The following is a 19,987-nucleotide window of genomic DNA, read 5'->3' on the forward strand; positions in this document are numbered from 1 at the left end:
GGTGCTATATATAATAAAATATTAAAATTAAATTTATAATAAAATTCGTATCAATGTGTTAGTGTTAAATATTTTTTTTTTTTTAATTAAGAAATAAACAAAATTTTTAATGTATAATTAATCGAATAATTGACAAAGTGCTCTTCTGAGCACACTGTTAATTCTATCGATGTTGTTTATTCGTAGAAACGATTAGAATTGTATTGTTCTATATTATTTCTACGAATGTTTAAAATACATCGTTTTAGAAAAGTGTGCAATGATGATAAATGAGCCGTTTATTCGAATAATTTGATACATTTTCGATAAACAATGGAGATTAACATCTATGAAGATAAATAATTTTATTTTTCAGAATTAATTCATCCTAATCATTGTCGAATGAAATCATTGTTTTTTATTTTTTTAGAAGAAGACACTTGTGGTTGTTCAATTACTTCAATGAAATTTATTTTTAAATATTATTGTAAAAATTGTGAAATAATTTTATTTATTCAAATAAACAAGAAAAGAAAAAATAAACACATTGAAAATAATATTATTATTTATTAAAGAAAAAAAAAATATATATATATATATAAATGAAATTTGATTAATCCATTAATATATATATATATATATATAGATCTACGATCATATTTTATTAACAACATTTTTTAAACAATAATTATAGGATTGATTGAAAAATCATTTCAACAATATTAATGCAAAACGTAATGATTGAACGAAAACTTTTATAATAATAATAATAATAATAAAAAATATTTTTCTAATGGTTAAACAATTAAAATTTGTTAAGAATTATTCACAAGGTATAATTATCTCCGTAAGAATAAATAACAATATTGATAAATAAATAATTATTGAAAATCAATGCGAAAAATGAATGTTTAAGAAAAAATAATTTATATCTATATCAATGATATCAAATAACAAATGCTTAATTAGTATAATTAAAAATGTATTTAAACGCGAGATAAATATTACAAAGTAATTTGAAGTTGTTTAAAAATTGATGAATAAAGAAACAAAGTTTCCTCATAATTTGTGAAAACTTTTTAACAAAAGATGATTATTAAAAGAAATCTTTAAAAAATAAAATATAATAATAATAAGCTAGATGAGTAATAATTACGACGAGAAAAGAATAAAAAAGTTAAAACACAAAGATATTTCTATTGCAAAGTACCCTACATGCTATAGAAACCGAAGAGGTAAAAAGTTAGATACTAAAAAAAGAAAAAGGAATAAAAAACAAAAAAATAAATAAAAAAAAACAAAAGGGTTATAGTCTCGACGGCAAAGTTTCTCAGACAACAAAAGTTTTACGATTGATCGTTTGAGTTACTAGAAAATAATTAACAAATAAACTAAAATAAAAAATAAAAATTACATATGTTGCTTGATAGGTAAAAATGATGGTTTAAGAAAACCCCAGATTAAAAAAAAAACAAAAAAGGTATGAAAATGGAGGAAAACAATTAAAGAAAATTCAATGATTTCCAAAAATTTTAAGGTACGTACACATTACCGAGTAATTATTTAATTAATTAATATAATTATTTAAAAAAAAATATATTAATTAAATATTAAGAAACAAATTGACATATCTTCCATGATGATAAACATAAATAAAATAATATAATAATATAATTGAATTAGTTTAAAATATAATAAAAAACAAATTCGTATTGAAATATTATTTATCTCATAAAATTTAATATCAAATATAATATGCTATTGCAAATTGAATTAAATAATTCTATGATTATTTTCCAATTAAATATAACAATTTATTTTTGACTCAAATTGTTTAAAAAAAGGAATAATCATTTTCTTCTTCCTCTCGAATGTTTTTTTTTTTTTTTCGAAACGAATCTGCGATACGCACAGTAGAAAATCCAGTCGAGTTTTGAGCTCTCGTTGTTGTTTTATAATTATAGTCAACTTTTTTTATTTTTTTTTTTACCTGTCCCTGTGTCTTTACACACTATTCCAGTTCGATAGAAAAATGTTCTGTGTATAGACGTTTTCTGTGTGTGTTTATGTGTGTGTGTGTGTGTGTGTGTGTAAGAGAAATGCGCACGTCTTTTTTTTTCTAACGATCGTATAGAACAGTGTTTCCCAATGTTATTTTTAATTATTATAAATTATAGTCCCACCTGAACATCTCCAAAAAATTTCTACGAATAAGAGAAGTTCCTCCCACTTTTAAAATTTAATATTAAATATGCCAAAAATTCAATAATTATTATATCAAGTTAAAAAAGAAGAACAGAACTATATTTAAACGAAAAATTTCTACGAATAAGAGAAGTACCTTCAACTCTTTTAAAATTTAATGTTAAATATACCAAAAATTCAATAATTATTTTATCAAGTTAAAAAAAAAGAACAGAACTATATTTAAAAGAAAAATTTCTTCGAATAAGAGAAGTACCCCCTAAACCTTTTAAAATTTAATGTTAAATATACCAAAAATTCAATAATTATTATATCAAATTAAAAAAAAAACAGAACTATATTTAAAAGAAAAATTTCTTCGAATAAGAGAAGTACCTTTAAACCTTTTAAAATATAATATTAAATATACCAAAAATTCAATAATTATTATAACAAATTAAAAAAGAAAAGAAATTTAAAAAAAATAAAAACAAAACTATATTTAACAGAGTATAAAATTAATTATTAATATAAATTTGAAAATGAATTTATAAGAAAGAATAAAACTAAAAAAACATTGATGAAGATTAAATGATTTGTTAATTGCAACACACGAATAAAAAAAACAAATAATTCCAAATATTTTTCTCAGATAATACTTTCTCAAATCTCAAATTGAGAAACCCTGATATATTGAAACTACATATATATAAACCCACATACACTTACACATAGTAAAATAAGAAGTACACAAAGTATATCATCACCCTTCTTCCTCCACTTTATCTTCTAATCGAATATTAAAAAAGCTCGAGATAGGTTAAGTTCTATAGACAGTCTCTTTCCCTTATTAAAAATTCAAACAGTTGCATTTTCAACACGTATAGGGAACGATTTAACCCTTTGACCACGCCTCTTGAAAACTTCGTAACAATCGTCATAGACGTTGAACATTTAACGAAGTTCTACCCCTTTGGTGATATACATCACCCACTCACACTACCACATCCTTAAAAGCTTTTATTCGCATTGATGAGAAAAAGGGTAGCTGTGTCTTTTTTTTTTTTTATTATTTTTAGAATAAACCTAAGCCAATCGTTCCGTGTTCTTTTTTTTCTTCTTTTTTTTTTATTCAACTTCCTTTTCACTCTTAACAGTTCTACTATACACTGGGTGTGTATGTTAGCTTTGGTATATGTGTTAGTGCAGGGATGAGATATCTATGATGACAGGAAAAGAGTTATAGTCAAAAAGAGAATGAGAGAGAGAGAGAGAGAGAGAGAGAGAGAGAGAGAGAGAGAAATGGGAATTTAATTGCAGGCTTACACTGTCTTTACACTGTTCCTATCTTAATGCTTTTATTCATGAGAACTGTAAAGTCTGACGTTACAAGTTGTTGTTAGTTCGTGTCTAATATTTTTCTAGTATTTCTTTTCTTTTTTTTGGTCTTTTGTCTTTTGTCTTTTGTCTTTTATCTTCTGCCTTTTTTTTTCTATCCATTTTTATATTCCTTTCTCTCCAGCTTTTTTTTTTTTATCATCTTACGCTCTGTTTCATTTTATTTCTGACAAACTTTTTGATGCACTCAATGCAAAATCAACTATACTACAGTAACACACTTATCCTTTTTTTGAACTTTCTCTTGCAATTTTGTAATACTTTTTTTCGAGACTTATTTTATTTTATCTTTCTATATCTGATAGTTGGAGAATTAAAAAAATGTCCAATATTTCTTTTTTTTTAAATCCATTTTTATATTCCCATTCTCGTCAGCTTTTTTATCAACTTACGCTGTTCGATTTTATTTCTGACTTTCTCTGCGAATTTTTTTAAAATCTTTCTTTTTTATTCTTTTTTCGAGATTCCTTTTTTATCTTTCTATCTGATAGTTGAAAAAATTAAAAAAATGTCCAATATTTCTTTTTTTTTTTTATATCTATTTTTATATTTCCATTCTCGCCAGCTTTTTTTATCAACTTACGCTGTTCGATTTTATTTCTGACTTTCTCTGTCAATTTTTTAAATTCTTCTTTCTTTTTTCTTTTTTTTTCGAGACTCCTTTTTTATCTTTCTATCTGATAGTTGAAAAAATTAAAAAAATGTCCAATATTTCTTTTTTTTAAAATCCATTTTTATATTCCCATTCTCGTCAGCTTTTTTATCAACTTACGCTGTTCGATTTCATTTCTGACTTTCTCTGCCAATTTTTTTAAAATCTTCTTCCTTTTTTCTTCTTTTTCGAGACTCCTTTTTTATCTTTCTATCTGATAGTTGAAAAAATTAAAAAAATGTCCAATATTTCTTTTTTTTTAAATCCATTTTTATATTCCCATTCTCGTCAGCTTTTTTATCAACTTACGCTGTTCGATTTTATTTCTGACTTTCTCTGTCAATTTTTTAAATTCTTCTTTCTCTTTTCTTTTTTTTTTCGAGACTCCTTTTTTTTATCTTTCTATCTAATAGTTGGAAGAAGTAAAAATGCTTTTTCTTCAAAGTATTGGTCAAATTTTTCTTTTTTTTCTTTTTTTTTGTTACATTGACTTTGATTGTAGAAAATATTTCAAACTCTTTCCTATAATGTTTTTAATCTTTTTCGCTTTTTTAAAAATAATAATTAATAATCTTGTGCTTTTAAATCAATCTTTGAATCTTCCATCACTAAATTTTTCTCTAATTCGAAAAAAGTTAATAAAAAATCATTAATTATTAAATAATACTATCTTATGAGCTTTTTTTCCTAATTATCTTATATCTGTTCAATTGATCCTAAATTCTGTATTACTATATATATATCTTTCCTATTTTCTAATCTATTACAAATCTATTTTCAAATCAATGCTTTATTTCTAAATCTATGTCCTTCCTAAATATTTTTATTATAATTAAATATCTAAATTATATCTGTCTTATCTATATCTTTCATTTAATCAATCTCTACAATTTTTTTTATTCATTCATCTTTCCAATTTCTTTTTTTTTTTTAAATACTCTCGCAGCTTCCTTTTCATCTGTGAATATTTTTTTTTCTTTTTTTTGTTTCTCATTTCCTAAATGAATATCATTTAATAGTGTCACTTGATAGAAATTACAGCTTTCCTTTCATTCATTAACTTTCTAAACATCCTATACAATTATCTTATCTATAATACATTTTCTCACACCTTGACTTTCCTATGGTTTTTTTTAAATTATTTTTTTTTGTCTTACTCTTTCTGCTTAACTTTTTTTATCTACAATCTTACGAAACTTTTTGATATAACTTCTATAGATATATATATTCTATTTATTCAACTTATAAATCAATTACTGCTTTCCTATCATTCATTTCATTTTTAAATATCCTGTTAATAAAAATCTTCTAAAATATCTTTTCTCATACTTTCTCATCTTTCTTTTTGATATATCTTCTATAGAATATATATATATATATATATATATATATATATATATATATATATATTCTATTATTCTATTTATTCAACTTATAAATCAATTACTGCTTTCCTATCATTCATTTCATTTTTAAATATCCTGTTAATAAAAATCTTCTAAAATATCTTTTCTCATACTTTCTCATCTTTCTTTTTGATATATCTTCTATAGATATATATATTCTATTTATTCAACTTATAAATCAATTACTGCTTTCCTATCATTCATTTCATTTTTAAATATCCTGTTAATAAAAATCTTCTAAAATATCTTTTCTCATACTTTCTCATCTTTCTTTTTGATATATCTTCTATAGATATATATATTCTATTTATTCAATTTATAAATCAATTATTGCTTTCCTATCATTCATTTCATTTCTAAATATCCTGTTAAAAAAATCTTCTAAAATATCTTTTCTCATACTTTCTCATCTTTCCTATTTTTTCTTTTTATCAATACACTTCCTAATTTCTTTTTTATTAATCATAGTTAACTGGTTAATCTAATCACTTATACATTTATCTTTACATATATTCCTATTATTCATCTTTACATTTATTCTCGATTTATTTACAATTTTTCAATCCTCCATTCTACGATCTTTCAAAATCCTCTATTTGTTTTTTTTTTTTTTTTGTATTCTCTCTATTTCTATTCAATACATTTTTCTTTTTTTTTTTTTATACAATTTATTCATCGATCAGAAAAGAAAAAAATACAAACAACTACATCTCATAAGCGTATACTGATTAAAAAATGGCAACCATTTTTTACCCCTTCCATCTCCCGCGTGATTTCTTTAACGCACATAAATTTATTAATATAAAAATTATAAAAAAATATCATATAACGCATGACGATTTATTGATATTTATAAAATAATATTGTTATAAATTTGTGAGACAAATTATTGACTTAAAAATTGATAGATATAATACACAAACACAGACACAAAAAATATTTGAAATCTATAGATGATATTAATATAAAAAAAAAATAAATAAATAAATTATACTTCCTCAAAGAACGTCTTATAGAATATTTGATCTATTATTATATTAAATAACGGATGTTAAAAAAAAAAAACAACCTGTGTGCGTAAAAACCTTCGATTTTTGTGTCGTGCAAAATATATTGGAGCACGTCGATCGCGCAAAGAAAAATCAAAAAAAAAAAAAAAAGAAAATCAAATACAAGCAAAGCACAAGGCAGAACAGAAAGAAGAAAAACAATTTAGCATTAGGTTGCAATTTTGAAACATATAAAAATTCAACATAGATCAGGATAAAAAAAGAAAGTGAACGAGAAATACATATATATATATATATATTTATATATATTCATCAATATATTCATCAATTAGGTTCGTTTTGACGTAGCACTGATTTGTACGTAAAAACTCTTATACAAGTTAGTAAATAATATAATTAATTAGCCTCAAAATTTAGTCAAAAACCAATTTAAATGATAAATATTGTAACAATATATGTAATTAATTATTAATTATTAACAAAAATAAAATATTTAAAAAGATGCATTAATGCAGGGAAAAAAAATGAAACTTAAAGATGAATAAGTTTCACATAATATTTCAACATGTATATGGGTTTTTTTAAACATAAAAACTTCGTTGGTTTAACGCCCACAAATATTCCGTTGTAATTTTTTTCTATTTTTTTCTATTTTTTTTTTTTCCTAATTACACGACCTCCTTCGATGAAGTATTATTTTATTGAATTAAATAATTTCTTTATATATTGAAAATAAAATATAAATTAGATTTTAAATATGATAAATATCAAATAAAATATGATATATCTATCGAGATAAAAAAATATGTTGCAGTTTTGATTCGATCTGCATGTATCTTTTCTTTTTTCTTTTTGATATTTCAATTGTGTGAATTATTATTATTCTTTCCAATTTTCATATTTCGTCTTAATATGCATAAATAATAATAAACAAAAATATTACCAATTATCTGATTTGTAACATTTTTTTTTATTTATTCCTACATCATTTAATATTTTTCTCTATACATGTACATACATTTTTAAATCATTTTTCAATTAGTCGCAATAATAAAATACCACTTTTTTTTTTAAATAAATAAATTAAAATAATTAATAGAATTAGTATTGATCGTTAAAAATATTTTTTTTTCTTATATAACCATTTACAAATTCTAATAACATGTGCATCTGCTGAATTTTCTGATATATTATCTTTAATGAAATATTTTATTTAACAAATATATATATATATATAATATTTATACAAATTGCACGTAAATCTTTTCTATATTAAATGTTATTTCAATTTTAACGCGACTTATGACAATGTTGAGTAATTTATTTCTATATTTCAATGAAACAAACACAAATTATATATTATATGAAACAATTTGTTTATTTTAAAGCTGCACGATTCTTTCGTATCTTTTTTTTTCTTTTTTCTTTTTTTTTTCTTTCTTTTGCATGCAACGACAGGATTGATGTGTCGCTTGTTTACGTGAATAAATCGATAATAAATCGATATAATAATAATGTGTTGTACATATTGATTTGAAACTAAATTGATCATATCTTAATGACAAATAATATTCATTTTATTATAATAATAGTAATAATAATAATCAATAAATTATTGCCAAGTATAAGAAAATGAATTTATAAATTTGTATTAAGTGTCATAAATAAATAAATTATCTGAAATAATTATTAAATATATATTTTATCTAAGTGATAAACAAACTAAGATAAGACAAATATATTTATATCAATAATAAAGATTATAACAAATTGATAAAAATGAAATATTATTATAGAAAAATAAAAAAATTGAAATATTAAGATATTTCAAAAGTAATTGTTAAATAATTTGTTATTTAAATATGATCATAGTTTTGAAAGCATGAGTATGAAATATGATATACCCTGATACAATATTTTTATTAATTAATGAAACTTTTAATCAATATTTTTATAATATAATAATCAAAAAATTATAATTGTCCACTTGTGTCAATGATTAATGACATTTTTAAATAAATAACATTGAAATATTTATCTAAATTAATTTGTTACTTTTAAATATGATCATTTTGTTACAGAAGCATGAGTATGAAATTGAACATTATGAATTTTTCAAAAGCCATTGCTTGTTTATCGTATTTTTTATAATTCAAAAATGACAAATAATTAAACAAACAAATGTATTTAAAATTTCTTTTTGTTTAAATTCATAAAATATTTATAATTATGAAAGAATATTATGACAATATTTAATGTATTTCTTCAAAGCAATTTCTTCAAATCGCTTTACTATTTTTACATTTCATGTTTGTGTGTGTAAATTAATTGAACAATTTTTTACAAAATCTTCAAAAATTGTTTTGCATGATTCAAAATCCAAATTAAAGGCACTATATATGAAATAAGATTTTTTTACTTTTTTTTTTTTTTAACGATGCTACAATCCTCTAATTACATTTCTTATTGTTTGACAATGTTTGCAAGTTGAAACAACGTTTATAAAATAAATTTAAAAAAGCCTAATAGAATATAATAATACGCTAGATTTTTCTGCATTTTAAATAGCATAATCTATTAAAAATAATTTAATGTGATGTAAGAATAATAAAAAAAAAAAAAAAAAAACAAACAAACAAAAATTAAACGAATTATAAATAAACTAGAAGCTAATTAATATAGTGTCTAGTAACAAAACTATGCTGCTTTTTGCAATGGCCAAATACTATTTTTCCAATTTGTTATTTCTTTTTTTATATATTTTCCAGTTTTCCTATTCGCTTAAAGGGAGCGTAAAGTTACACCCTAATAATGAAAATAAATGAACAATTTATATAAATAAAACTTCGATAATAATATGAAGAATATACGTTGTGAATAAATGATGACAGAAATATATTTGATTACTATGATTACAAAAATTAAATACGAATGACGTAATAAACTAATAAAAAAAAAAAAAAAAATAAGTGTGTATTGAATAAAATTGAATATTTATCAAGAAAATATTCGCGCGAAAGTAATAAAATGAATAAAAATAAATTTGATAAAAATGATTGAATTGATAAGAGAATTGATTAAAGAGAGAGAGAGAGAGAAAAATTGAAATGAAATTAATTATGAAGAATCATATTTTTGTGTTTTTTAATTATCTTTTTTCTTCGAAGTTATTGCTAAATAACAAAATGAACCATGATGGGGTACAGGTTGTGATGCCAAAAATTCACCATTGTCGGGTGATAAAGATGCTATCATTGATTTTTCTTTATCCGGGTCTTCTAAATCATTCGTTGAATCTAATCCATCATCGATAACATCATCGATTTTGTCGTTAGGCTAAAAAATATTTGACAAATGAATTTTTACATATTTCATGAAATATTATTATTCCATTTTCCCTGTTAACAATTTATTTATAACTTTAACAAAAAAAAAAAAGACATTCAAACTAATAAAACATTTAATTACACGTTGTTTTCCTATGTCAAAAAGAAAATTGATAAAAATTATTTGTGTCCGGCATCAAAACAGAAAAAGTGAAAAATGAAAATAGAAATTCCAAATTGAAAAAAAAAAAAAACTAAAAGAAAGAATTATTACGAAAAGAAAATGTTAATGGACATTTCGAACGAGTTGCAATAAATAATAATTGATCATATTTGATAAAAAAGTGTTGGCAATTTTATTACAATAGTTGTCACGCAACACCCCTTGGTATAAATTAATTAAAAAAAAAAGAAAAAAAAATAATTAATAATATTATATATTTAATTCCCCACTGTAGGAAATATAATTGATTCGAAATATGAAACACATACCCATTGAACGATTACAAAATGAAAAATATATAATCTATTAATAATTAATTGAAACTTATTTTTCCTACAATACTATCTGAATTTTTTATAATACAACACAAACAACTTTATATAAAATACTCCATTAGAATAATATTTAAAATATAATATATACTTATTATTTATATATTACGTAATACAATGAGAAGTGAAATAGTATAGAAGAGAGATAGATGATGATTTAGAAGACAAAAAGTTATAATAAAAGAAAAAAACAAATTTACTGACAATAAAATCTGCTATTTCCATGAGAGAAGCAACAATTGGCGGTGGTTTATCGAATGGTGTTCCAAGCTGACCTTCTTGAAGATTTAATACTAAATAATGCATAAAATCATTCCTAAGTTTTATTTCAACTATATCGTTGCTGGTATTATTCATCAAAAAACGTAACCACTTGACTGCATTTTGCCGATCTATAAAAAAAAAAAAATATATAAAAAGAAGAAACACATTTTTTTTTGACCACAATATTACATTGATAATGTTTAATCGATCCTTCAAATAATTGAAAACAACATAAAAAGTTTACCAAGGAATTTTGCAAGCACTTATTTAAAATGCAATTAAATTACTTATTAATACAAAAGAAAGAAAGAAAGAAAGAAAGAAAAAAATATATGACCATTTTGCAAATTAAATTGAATTAATAATTGCATTAAAGAGACGTAAGTTTTTACATTAGCGCATTTTATAAAAATTAACATTAACAAATATTATTACGCAATTTAATATTAAAGCTTAATGATAATAATTAGATAGCATGCTTTCAAATAATACGTGGATTGTTTTAACAAACTTTAACTATGCATTGTTTATAATAAAATATTAGGATTACTTTTTAATCATTATTTTTAGAATATTTTAGGAACAAATAAATCATATTTTAATATTACTTTTTTTTTTTCAATTGCAAATAATTAGAAAGAAACAAAAGTATATATAATAATACAAAATTATTATTATGCAATGAAACTATGTGACAGAAGTTTAATACAAAAATAACTAAAAAAAAAGATAATAATAAAATGAAATAAGGAATAAAAAAAAAGTAAAAAAAAAAACCAGTAAGTGTAGATTTTTTTTCTACTCGAATATAACATCAAAATTATCGTTAATTATTTTAATATATTATTAATAATTAATATCAATGAATTTACCGCGAACTTTTTTCATATCGATGACCAATCGTTTGGCAAGGTAAAGGTTATAATTGCAATCATAATTAAGACTCGCTATGTCATCGTCCATTTCTTTTTTTTTTCTTCCTTTTTGTTTTTTTTTTTAAATAAACTAACTCTTTATATCCTTAGGTGAAAGAAATTTAGATACAACATAAATGAAAGTTAACGATGATTAGAAAATCTTCTTTAAAAATTACAACTAATCAACTGATATATTTTTATCAATCATGATTATTATTATTATTATGACTATATTCACGTAATTGAAAAAATCAATTTTTTTTTATTCAATTATGATACTGAATTTGATCAAATGACAATGATTATTATGATTATTAATGAATAAATGATGAATAAATAAAATGATACATAAATTGAATTCTACGAGAGCAAATGTTTGAGTTAAATTTTTTTTTTAGGAATACATTGAGTAAGGTTCGTTTAAACAATATATATTATTATTTAATATATATATATATATATATATATATATATATATATATATATATATGAATGAAAATAAATAAAAATAATTATAATTTAAACAAACACAATGACACTATCAAAGTATTATATTTAATATCTATTCTAAAACGAAATAAGATTTGCTTACGAGTATAGAATTTTACACAATTTTTTTCAATCTCTTCCTTTTTTAATTATTTACAAATAAAAATTATATAAAAATCTATTTTTACAATTTTAATATCTGCATTTATCTTATCCTCAAGATTGTAGTATTTTTAGATATTGTTTTTTTTTCATTAATATTAATCTTTACAAACTTTTACAAACTTTAATCCAAAATATTCATATACAAATTTTTATAATAACTTTTTAATATTTATAATAATATTTTAATAATAATATGTATACAAATTAATATAATATTATACATATAAGAATTAAATTATTATAATTATTGCATAGATATTTTTTTCGGATACTACTCTTGGAAGATTTGAGTTTTCAGGTACCATCGGATCGAGTGAGGAATAAAAATGGATAAGAACAATATAAAAGTCAAATAAATTGTTTCTAATTAATATAAAATAAAAAAAATAATGAGAGAATAATTTTATCTACCCGCACAAAAAATATAAAATGCGATATAATTAAATAAACAAACAATTAGATGGAATAATTGTAATGCATATGATGCTGAAATTGAATAAATTTTAATTGAAAATAAAAATAAAATAAAATAGCTTGATGCTTATGAAATTCATTGACGATCATTTAATATGAAATATCGATAAAACAAATGATGGAAAATTTATATAAACAATGATAAAATTTATTTAAATATTTATAATTATCATCGAGAAAGTATGATGGAATAAAAATGGAAAAAAACATTGAAATTCATTGCGGGTTTCATCAAAGTTGGTTCAATATAAATAAAGGTTAGTATTTTTTAATAAATATTGTTCATATTTTATTAAATTAATTAATGTGCAGATAATAATTTTATTTTATTTTTTTGCAGGAAAATCCATTCTGGAAGGAGTATGCTAATCACGAGTTGCATTTTATTGAACCTGACGATTGAATTCTATGAAATGATGAGATAATAATTATTAAACAAAAAAATATATATAATAATTTACAAGTTACCTGAAAAATTAGATATAAAATATAAGATACAAATAAGAAATAAAATAGAAAATAGAAAATCTTTTAGAAATTATGATACATCAGTAAAATGATCATTGATAAAGAATGCAAACAAAATGTTTTATTATACAAAAATTATGAAACATATGCGACACGTATAATTTAATACAAAATATATTGTTTATAAATTAATGTAATTTGATGAATGATCATAATAATTAATAATATACGAGAAAGATAAATGTAATAGAATAATTTTTAAAAGAAAATGTTGAAATGTAAAGATTACATATTACTCAGTACCTGTAATATATTTTGACAAAATATAAAATTTATAGAAGAGAATAGAAATAGATAATGACAATGATATAAATAACATAAATTAATATTTAAATGATATAAAATGAAAGAATAAAGTAGTTCGATATAAAATCAGAATTTTTCTACAATTGTTTCGAAAAACATTGAAAATACATAATTTAATGTAACTCTTCTAACTATTATAAAAAGAAAAAGATAAATGGAGTATCACATTCAGAAAGATTAATAAAATACAAATTGAAATAAATAATTATTAACTATGACAAATATGTAATTAATTATTTCTACAAATTCCCATCCTTTTGTAATTATTATCTTTGCGCAAATGTTCTAATCAAAATAAAAATATTATTCTAAGTATTTTATTTCACAATCAAATTGTCTTATTAAATATAAAAATTAATTCTCTATATAAATTGTAACAAAACAAAATTTTAGAAATATCATTTAAGAAAAATTGTATTTAAACTATTTTTAATTCTAACAATTCTAAATAAACAAATTTATACTGTAGATAAGTTACCAATAAATGTAGATACAAAAAAAAAATCAATAATGTCGGTAATATCAATTGTTGATGATAAGATTGGTAAATGATAATAATACAAAATCTTAGTAGATAAAATATTGACTGTACTCTGCATTATCATTGATTAAACTATTGTAAAAATTCATTCTAAATAATTTACGAAAATAATACTTTGTAGATAATTTTAATTTTATTTTTGTGTTAATAATTTATAAAATTTATTAAAGATTAATTTTTTATTTATACAAGTTTAATCATATTACAAATACACATTATTCTACTAGAATAAAACCGTATATTGATTTTAAATACTATGAAAGATATACATACATAGAAAATTTGTAGAAAACTTGCGCAAATATCGATTACAACAAATCTAATCAATATTTAACTAGAATATTATAGATTATATCGTCTACAAAGAAAAAACACAAACCCCTTTTATTAAATATACTTCAAGAAACTTTATAAATTACGTTTTACAATTCATAAATATAATTGAATAACATTTTATAATTTTTTTTGTTAATTCTTAAAAAGTCGATGTGATCTTTAAATTTTTGTTACACGTTTGAAAATAAGAAATGTCAAATCATTTAAATAAATATAATTATAATATTAACAAATTATTCTTATAAGAATTATGAAATATCAAAATAATTTATAATAAAATTAAAAAAAAAAAAAAAAAAACTTACATATCAAGCTTCACACATACACACACACACAAACGTTTTTTCATATACATTTTATAATATTCATTTGACTACTTAATAAAATAATAATTATGTAACTGTTCTTAACATGTTACAATATGCTGCAGCAGTTTTAATAACCTACAACCAACTGAGATACATTTAAATAATCAATATTAGAATAATTGCAAACAAATATTAGTCAAACTTTCATTATACCTGACCAAACGTTTGTAGAGAAAGTTCTATTACGTTTCCTGCTGTGATTCTCATTGGACAATGAGAAATTGCCATAATTAATATAACACTTTTAGCTTTGTTGTTTGGTAAACGATACCAATCTAATACGCAAGATGTTAATGCCACTTTTTCTGCCTAACATTTGTAATAATTTAATAAATAATAATCTATGATCATAAACAATTATTTAAATTAGATGTATAAATTATAAGACGTTTTATACCTGTAAAGTAAGTTGTTCACCGACAAAACAGAACATAAAAATGTGAGAAGTAATTGACAAAAGACCAACGAAGTAAGTACAAATACTCGTAATTGTATGATTTCCCCATTCCTTTAAAATTAATATAATTATTAATTAAAAAATAATTATTAACGTTAAAAAAAAGAATGAAGTGTAACATTAGTACCGTAATCAAACAATATCCAAAAAAACACATGGTCAGTGTACAACCCATTAGTTCAATCAAACAAATTTGTTGCATTGTAACTTCGACAGTTTGCAAAAAACTACGAACACGTATTATTTTATTATATTTTTAAAATTATTATATATATAATCGATCGAATTATATTTAATATAAATAATAAATAATTAATGATTCTTCATACCTTCTTACTCTAATTTGATGTTCAACAGTAATAGAAATGAGTTTATTCGTATGTTCTTTTTGTAAATCGGTTTGTTTAACAATACCTTCAATTAAATCGACAAGAATTTCTAATTGTCCGCATGCGTGCATGACGAATAATGCAGCAAGTCCGCAGATAGCTGTTGTAATGGAATAAGTGACCAATCCTGAAACGCACTGCAGACAAAATACGATCTCGTAATTAGGGGTTATTTGTTCATCGAAAAATATATAATAAGCTGAACAAGGTAATGGTCTTATCGTAATATTTTGTGATGTTACAATGGCACCCCTAGATAAGGGTAGAAAAACTCTATTAAAACCACCGCTACTGTACATGAGTATTCCACAAATGAACAACAATCTTCTTCCAATTTTAGCTTTTTCTTTCATGATCATTCGATAAGGTTCGATACCAATACTTTTCCAATCTTCTTCAACGTGTCTCAAACAACGTGCTATTTGATTCTCTTGTAATATTAATCCGCTGTATTTTGCAACCGACATTACATTGTAAAATATCAATGGTAATTTTTTTAACTTTGCGTGAGGATTAGTTTCTATCATGATCAAATGTAATATTGCTGGTATTACGAAAAAACAAAGTAAACCGTAACAAAGTAATATTATTATTAATTTAAATAAACTTTTTGTTATTGTATTTTTCGTCGCTTTCGAAAATGGCCATACGCCTAAAGTACGAAGCAAATAATCGCACAACTCGTTCGTATATCTCAAATCTTCTTCGTAATTTTTATTCTTCTCGTATATAATCATAACAAAGTTGTTTTTGTTGTTTTTCTTTTTTTCTTTTTCTTTTCTGTTGATATCTTTCCTTTCTTTCTTCTTCTTTTTTTGTTTTTTTTTCTTTACCCCTTAACAGAAAAGATTTGCAAGAGAAATGATTGCGTTCGATTTGTTTCTGATAGTTTCAAGAAAATGATCGACGTTAATACGAAAACTCTTATGTCAGTGGAAATAGCAAATCGCAAGAAATATCCGTGCGCGCTTGCGTATCTTTAGAATTATTCATGAAACTTAAACTCAAACGTTTTCTTTTAATTTCTTGAACATACGTTCGAAAAACTTGGAAAGGATAGGATGAGAAGCTGTTATTTTTTTTTTTTATTGCTGAAAAATTCAATGGAAAAGTTTCAAACGTAGTATTTTCTAAGGTCTATTAGAAAGTTTGATTTTATTGATTTTTTATTTTAGACGATCATCCGATTTGTTTCTGATAGTTTCAAGAAAATGATCGACGTTTATACGAAAAGTCTAATGTCAGTGGAAATAGCAAATCGCAAGAAATATCTGTGCGCGCTTGCTTGCGCAATGGAAAAGTTTCAAACGTAGTATTTTCTAAGGTCTATTAGAAAGTTTGATTTTTTTGATTTTTTATTTTAGACGATCATCCTTTCTTGTCAATGGTGAATACACGCGAATGATGATTTTTATTTACCATTTTGTTCCAGATTAATTTAAACGTTTATTTTTCTTTCAAGTGATACATTTATAGTAAGATAAATTTAACAATAAGATATACTTGATTATTTTCAATGATTATTGTGATACTCGGTTTGTGAGATTTTAAACAAAATATTGATAGTTTTTTTTTTTTTGTATGGTTTTGTTGTATAGCAAGGATTATTTTTTTTTTATTTAAGAAACAATTCATGCAACCATGGTTCGAAGAAAATTCAGGTAGGCAGCCGAAGTCTTGCAAACCTGCGAAAAATATATTTCCTATTTTTCTTTTCTTTCTACAAATTTTGATTGAAAATTAATTTAATATGATACTATCTTTACTTTCTTATAAATAATAAATATTGTTTTATTATTATTTGTTAATATTTAACTTGGTATTAAATTGATTTTTGTATTTCATAATAAATCTTATACATAATATTTTATAATCAATTTTCTAATTTGGTTTATTTTCATCAGCTGACGTAATATTAATCAGATAAATTTATCAACATAATTGAGAATATTACTCACATCGCAAAAACCTTGAAGTGATACGTCAAAAATTTTTCCAGCTGTTAAACGAGATGGTCGATTAGAACGTACAATTATCATAACCAAATCTTTTATTATAGTACTGGGAAGACGATACCACTCGATCGAATATGTTGATTCGCCAACCAGTTCGCTCTTTTGATAATAACATTTGTAAGTAAGAGTAAATAATAAAAAAGTAATTACAATAACTTGAATCTTAAAAAAATGATTACCTCTTCTTTCAGACGATCACCAATATAAGAAATGATAAAAACGTTGACAAAAATTGATGTCATTAAAACCCCATAAGTCATCATACCCAAAGTTTCCTTATCTTCCCAATCCTATAAAGTTATAAACAATTGATTTCATATTAATATTAAACTTAAAACAAAGCTTGTACACGTTGATCAAAAATATACAAAAATTTACAAGTAAGTAAACGTTGATATTATATATATTAATTCACGATATCAAATATCAATTTGTTTAATTAATCGCAATGAGATATTTCTACTCGTATAATTGTTTAAATAAAAATATATATTTTATTTTTTATACATACCACGAGTACACCAAATTCTAAGAAACATATAATAATAGTACACCCGACCATTTCGCAAAGAAAAACAATATTCAATGCCTGTTCAATCTTTTCAGCATACCTGCAAATGATTCACCAAAATATTATTAATGAAAAAATATGTGTCAAAAAAAAATTGAAAATCAATCAATCAATCAACCAACCTGATAGCTTGAAGATGATTATCGATGATAACATAAATCCTTTTACGAAGATTTTCTTCAGTTTCATATTGAAATATCGTATCAATTTGTCTACGTACAACTTCGAACAAACAACATGAGTGCATAACGCAACTAGCGATTAAACTGTAAACCCCACAATTGGTTGACAGTATAATACTGCTTACGAATATCTGACCAACGAAGAATATCTCAAATATCGGTGAAGTTTCAACAACGAAAAAAATGTAATCACTCAAATAGGGTAAGGGTAACATGGTAGTATTATCATCCTTGACAATTGGTTCAGCAACCAATGGTAAAATAATATGATAGGGTAAAGCCCCACCATAAGATAAACTTAAATAAGCTATTGTAAATAGCCTACCAATTTTAGCACTCTTAACCATAACCATCAGATCATCCTCACATTCAACTTCTTTGTATTGTCGTTCCATTTCCAACAAACAATAACCAATTTCTTTTCTATTTATTATAACCGTCCAAAATTTAACAATTGCCAATGTACTGAACACCTGGGCTGCTATTACTTTCATCTCTTTTATTAATTGTTCCGCATCGAAGTAAGTATAAATCAAATGGGGTATCAATAGACAACACATCAGACCAAATATCAAACTTATTTGAATGTACATTTTGATTTTGTCAGATAAACTGTCGCCACGATACAACGGCCAGATACCTATCGGCGTTAAAAGGGTTCGTGCAACCTTCACCACGTAATCAACATGCGATTTGTATCCCATATTACGAAACCCTAACTCATGCGTCATGTTTTTTTCCTTCTTTCTTTTTTTTTTTTCTATCGGATATATCGAAGGAAATTATTTTCTTTTTTTTCTTTCTTCCTTGAAGCTTATTTCGGTACTCGTACCCTTCTCTATGTTTTTACGATTTCATACAAAGATTACACGTTTATTTCAACGATCAATAATAATTTCAAGTAATGTATGACATCAGAATTCTCATGCAAAGTGTAAGAAAGGGTGGCTAGGGGGGGGGGAGGAGGGGTTGTAAGAAAATCGGCCGATTGTGGTTTTTTCATGACACGCGATTTCAGTACTTGCGAAATCGCTTTTGTAAATTGTTCGATGTTAAAGCAATCGTTGAAATTGCATAACGTTATACTTTTTTGTTGCTATTTAATAATTCAAAAGGGTTGATTTTTTACCAGGTTGTCGCGAAGTTCAGTTGTCGTTTGTACAGCGAACGTGAAACAATTTGAAAATAATCAATCTTTGTTTTTTTTCTTTTTTTTTTATATTTCGATCAAGCTAAACTGCTTCTTGTCATATATTATTATTATTATTATTAATTATTTTTTTTTTGTTTTCTAATTTTTTTTTCTCTACTAATCTTATATATATATAACGAAGTATACTCACTTAAAACATACAAACTTTGTAAATTAAATCCTATGTAACATATAAATATGCGATAAAACGTACTGAATTGTTAAACAAACACACACATGCATACACATACATACACAGACACACATTTGTCGGAGTCTTCTG

At 23.1% G+C, this 19,987-nt stretch overlaps 2 protein-coding genes and 2 long non-coding RNA genes across 5 annotated transcripts; 2 read left to right on the forward strand and 2 right to left on the reverse strand.

Annotated features, from left to right (window-relative positions):
- Positions 1–634: 634 nt before the first annotated feature.
- On the forward strand, positions 635–13,875 carry LOC107067985 (uncharacterized). Of its 2 annotated transcripts, XR_016177600.1 has the most exons (3): positions 635–1,516; positions 9,398–13,076; positions 13,160–13,875. It is a non-coding gene; the product is annotated as an uncharacterized LOC107067985 (long non-coding RNA). The 2 variants fall into 2 exon arrangements; XR_001475948.2 differs by lacking the exon at positions 635–1,516 and having other exon boundaries at positions 5,632–13,076.
- Positions 13,876–14,733: 858 nt separating this feature from the next.
- On the reverse strand, positions 14,734–16,978 carry LOC107067981 (odorant receptor 10). Its single transcript, XM_089175469.1, has 5 exons — positions 15,685–16,978; positions 15,483–15,582; positions 15,296–15,406; positions 15,052–15,207; positions 14,734–14,973 (listed from the first exon to the last, which is right to left on the reverse strand). Exons 1-5 carry the CDS (start codon positions 16,479–16,481, stop codon positions 14,923–14,925), a joined length of 1,215 nt encoding a protein of 404 aa, XP_089031595.1. The 5' UTR covers positions 16,482–16,978; the 3' UTR covers positions 14,734–14,922.
- A 182-nt stretch (positions 16,979–17,160) lies between these two features.
- On the reverse strand, positions 17,161–19,927 carry LOC107067980 (odorant receptor 82a). Its single transcript, XM_015323956.2, has 5 exons — positions 18,453–19,927; positions 18,271–18,370; positions 17,939–18,049; positions 17,703–17,858; positions 17,161–17,429 (listed from the first exon to the last, which is right to left on the reverse strand). The coding sequence occupies exons 1-5, from the start codon at positions 19,241–19,243 to the stop codon at positions 17,376–17,378; spliced, it is 1,212 nt and encodes a 403-aa protein (XP_015179442.1). The 5' UTR covers positions 19,244–19,927; the 3' UTR covers positions 17,161–17,375.
- Positions 17,740–18,498, forward strand: LOC149031567 (uncharacterized). Its single transcript, XR_016177607.1, has 3 exons — positions 17,740–17,876; positions 17,951–18,139; positions 18,366–18,498. It is a non-coding gene; the product is annotated as an uncharacterized LOC149031567 (long non-coding RNA).
- Positions 19,928–19,987: the final 60 nt, after the last annotated feature.

This window comes from Polistes dominula, unplaced genomic scaffold, assembly GCF_049000335.1.
Source record: "Polistes dominula isolate Pdom_NZ unplaced genomic scaffold, Pdom_raw_medaka contig_17, whole genome shotgun sequence".
In the NCBI taxonomy this organism is placed as follows: Eukaryota; Metazoa; Arthropoda; class Insecta; order Hymenoptera; family Vespidae; genus Polistes; species Polistes dominula.

What these genes read in the sequence shown, in the direction of transcription:
- LOC107067980 (XM_015323956.2), bottom strand. Translation starts at nt 19,243, where the DNA reads ATGACGCATGAGTTAGGGTTTCGTAATATGGGATACAAATCGCATGTT. An exon ending in TAGAATTTGGTGTACTCGTG is followed by an intron (nt 18,050 to 18,270) that starts GTATGTATAAAA and finishes ATAACTTTATAG; the next exon opens with GATTGGGAAGATAAGGAAAC. An exon ending in GTGATCGTCTGAAAGAAGAG is followed by an intron (nt 17,859 to 17,938) that starts GTAATCATTTTT and finishes TATTATCAAAAG; the next exon opens with AGCGAACTGGTTGGCGAATC.
- LOC107067981 (XM_089175469.1), bottom strand. Translation starts at nt 16,481, where the DNA reads ATGATTATATACGAGAAGAATAAAAATTACGAAGAAGATTTGAGATAT. An exon ending in CATCAAATTAGAGTAAGAAG is followed by an intron (nt 15,583 to 15,684) that starts GTATGAAGAATC and finishes ACGTGTTCGTAG; the next exon opens with TTTTTTGCAAACTGTCGAAG. An exon ending in TTGGATATTGTTTGATTACG is followed by an intron (nt 15,407 to 15,482) that starts GTACTAATGTTA and finishes TTAATTTTAAAG; the next exon opens with GAATGGGGAAATCATACAAT.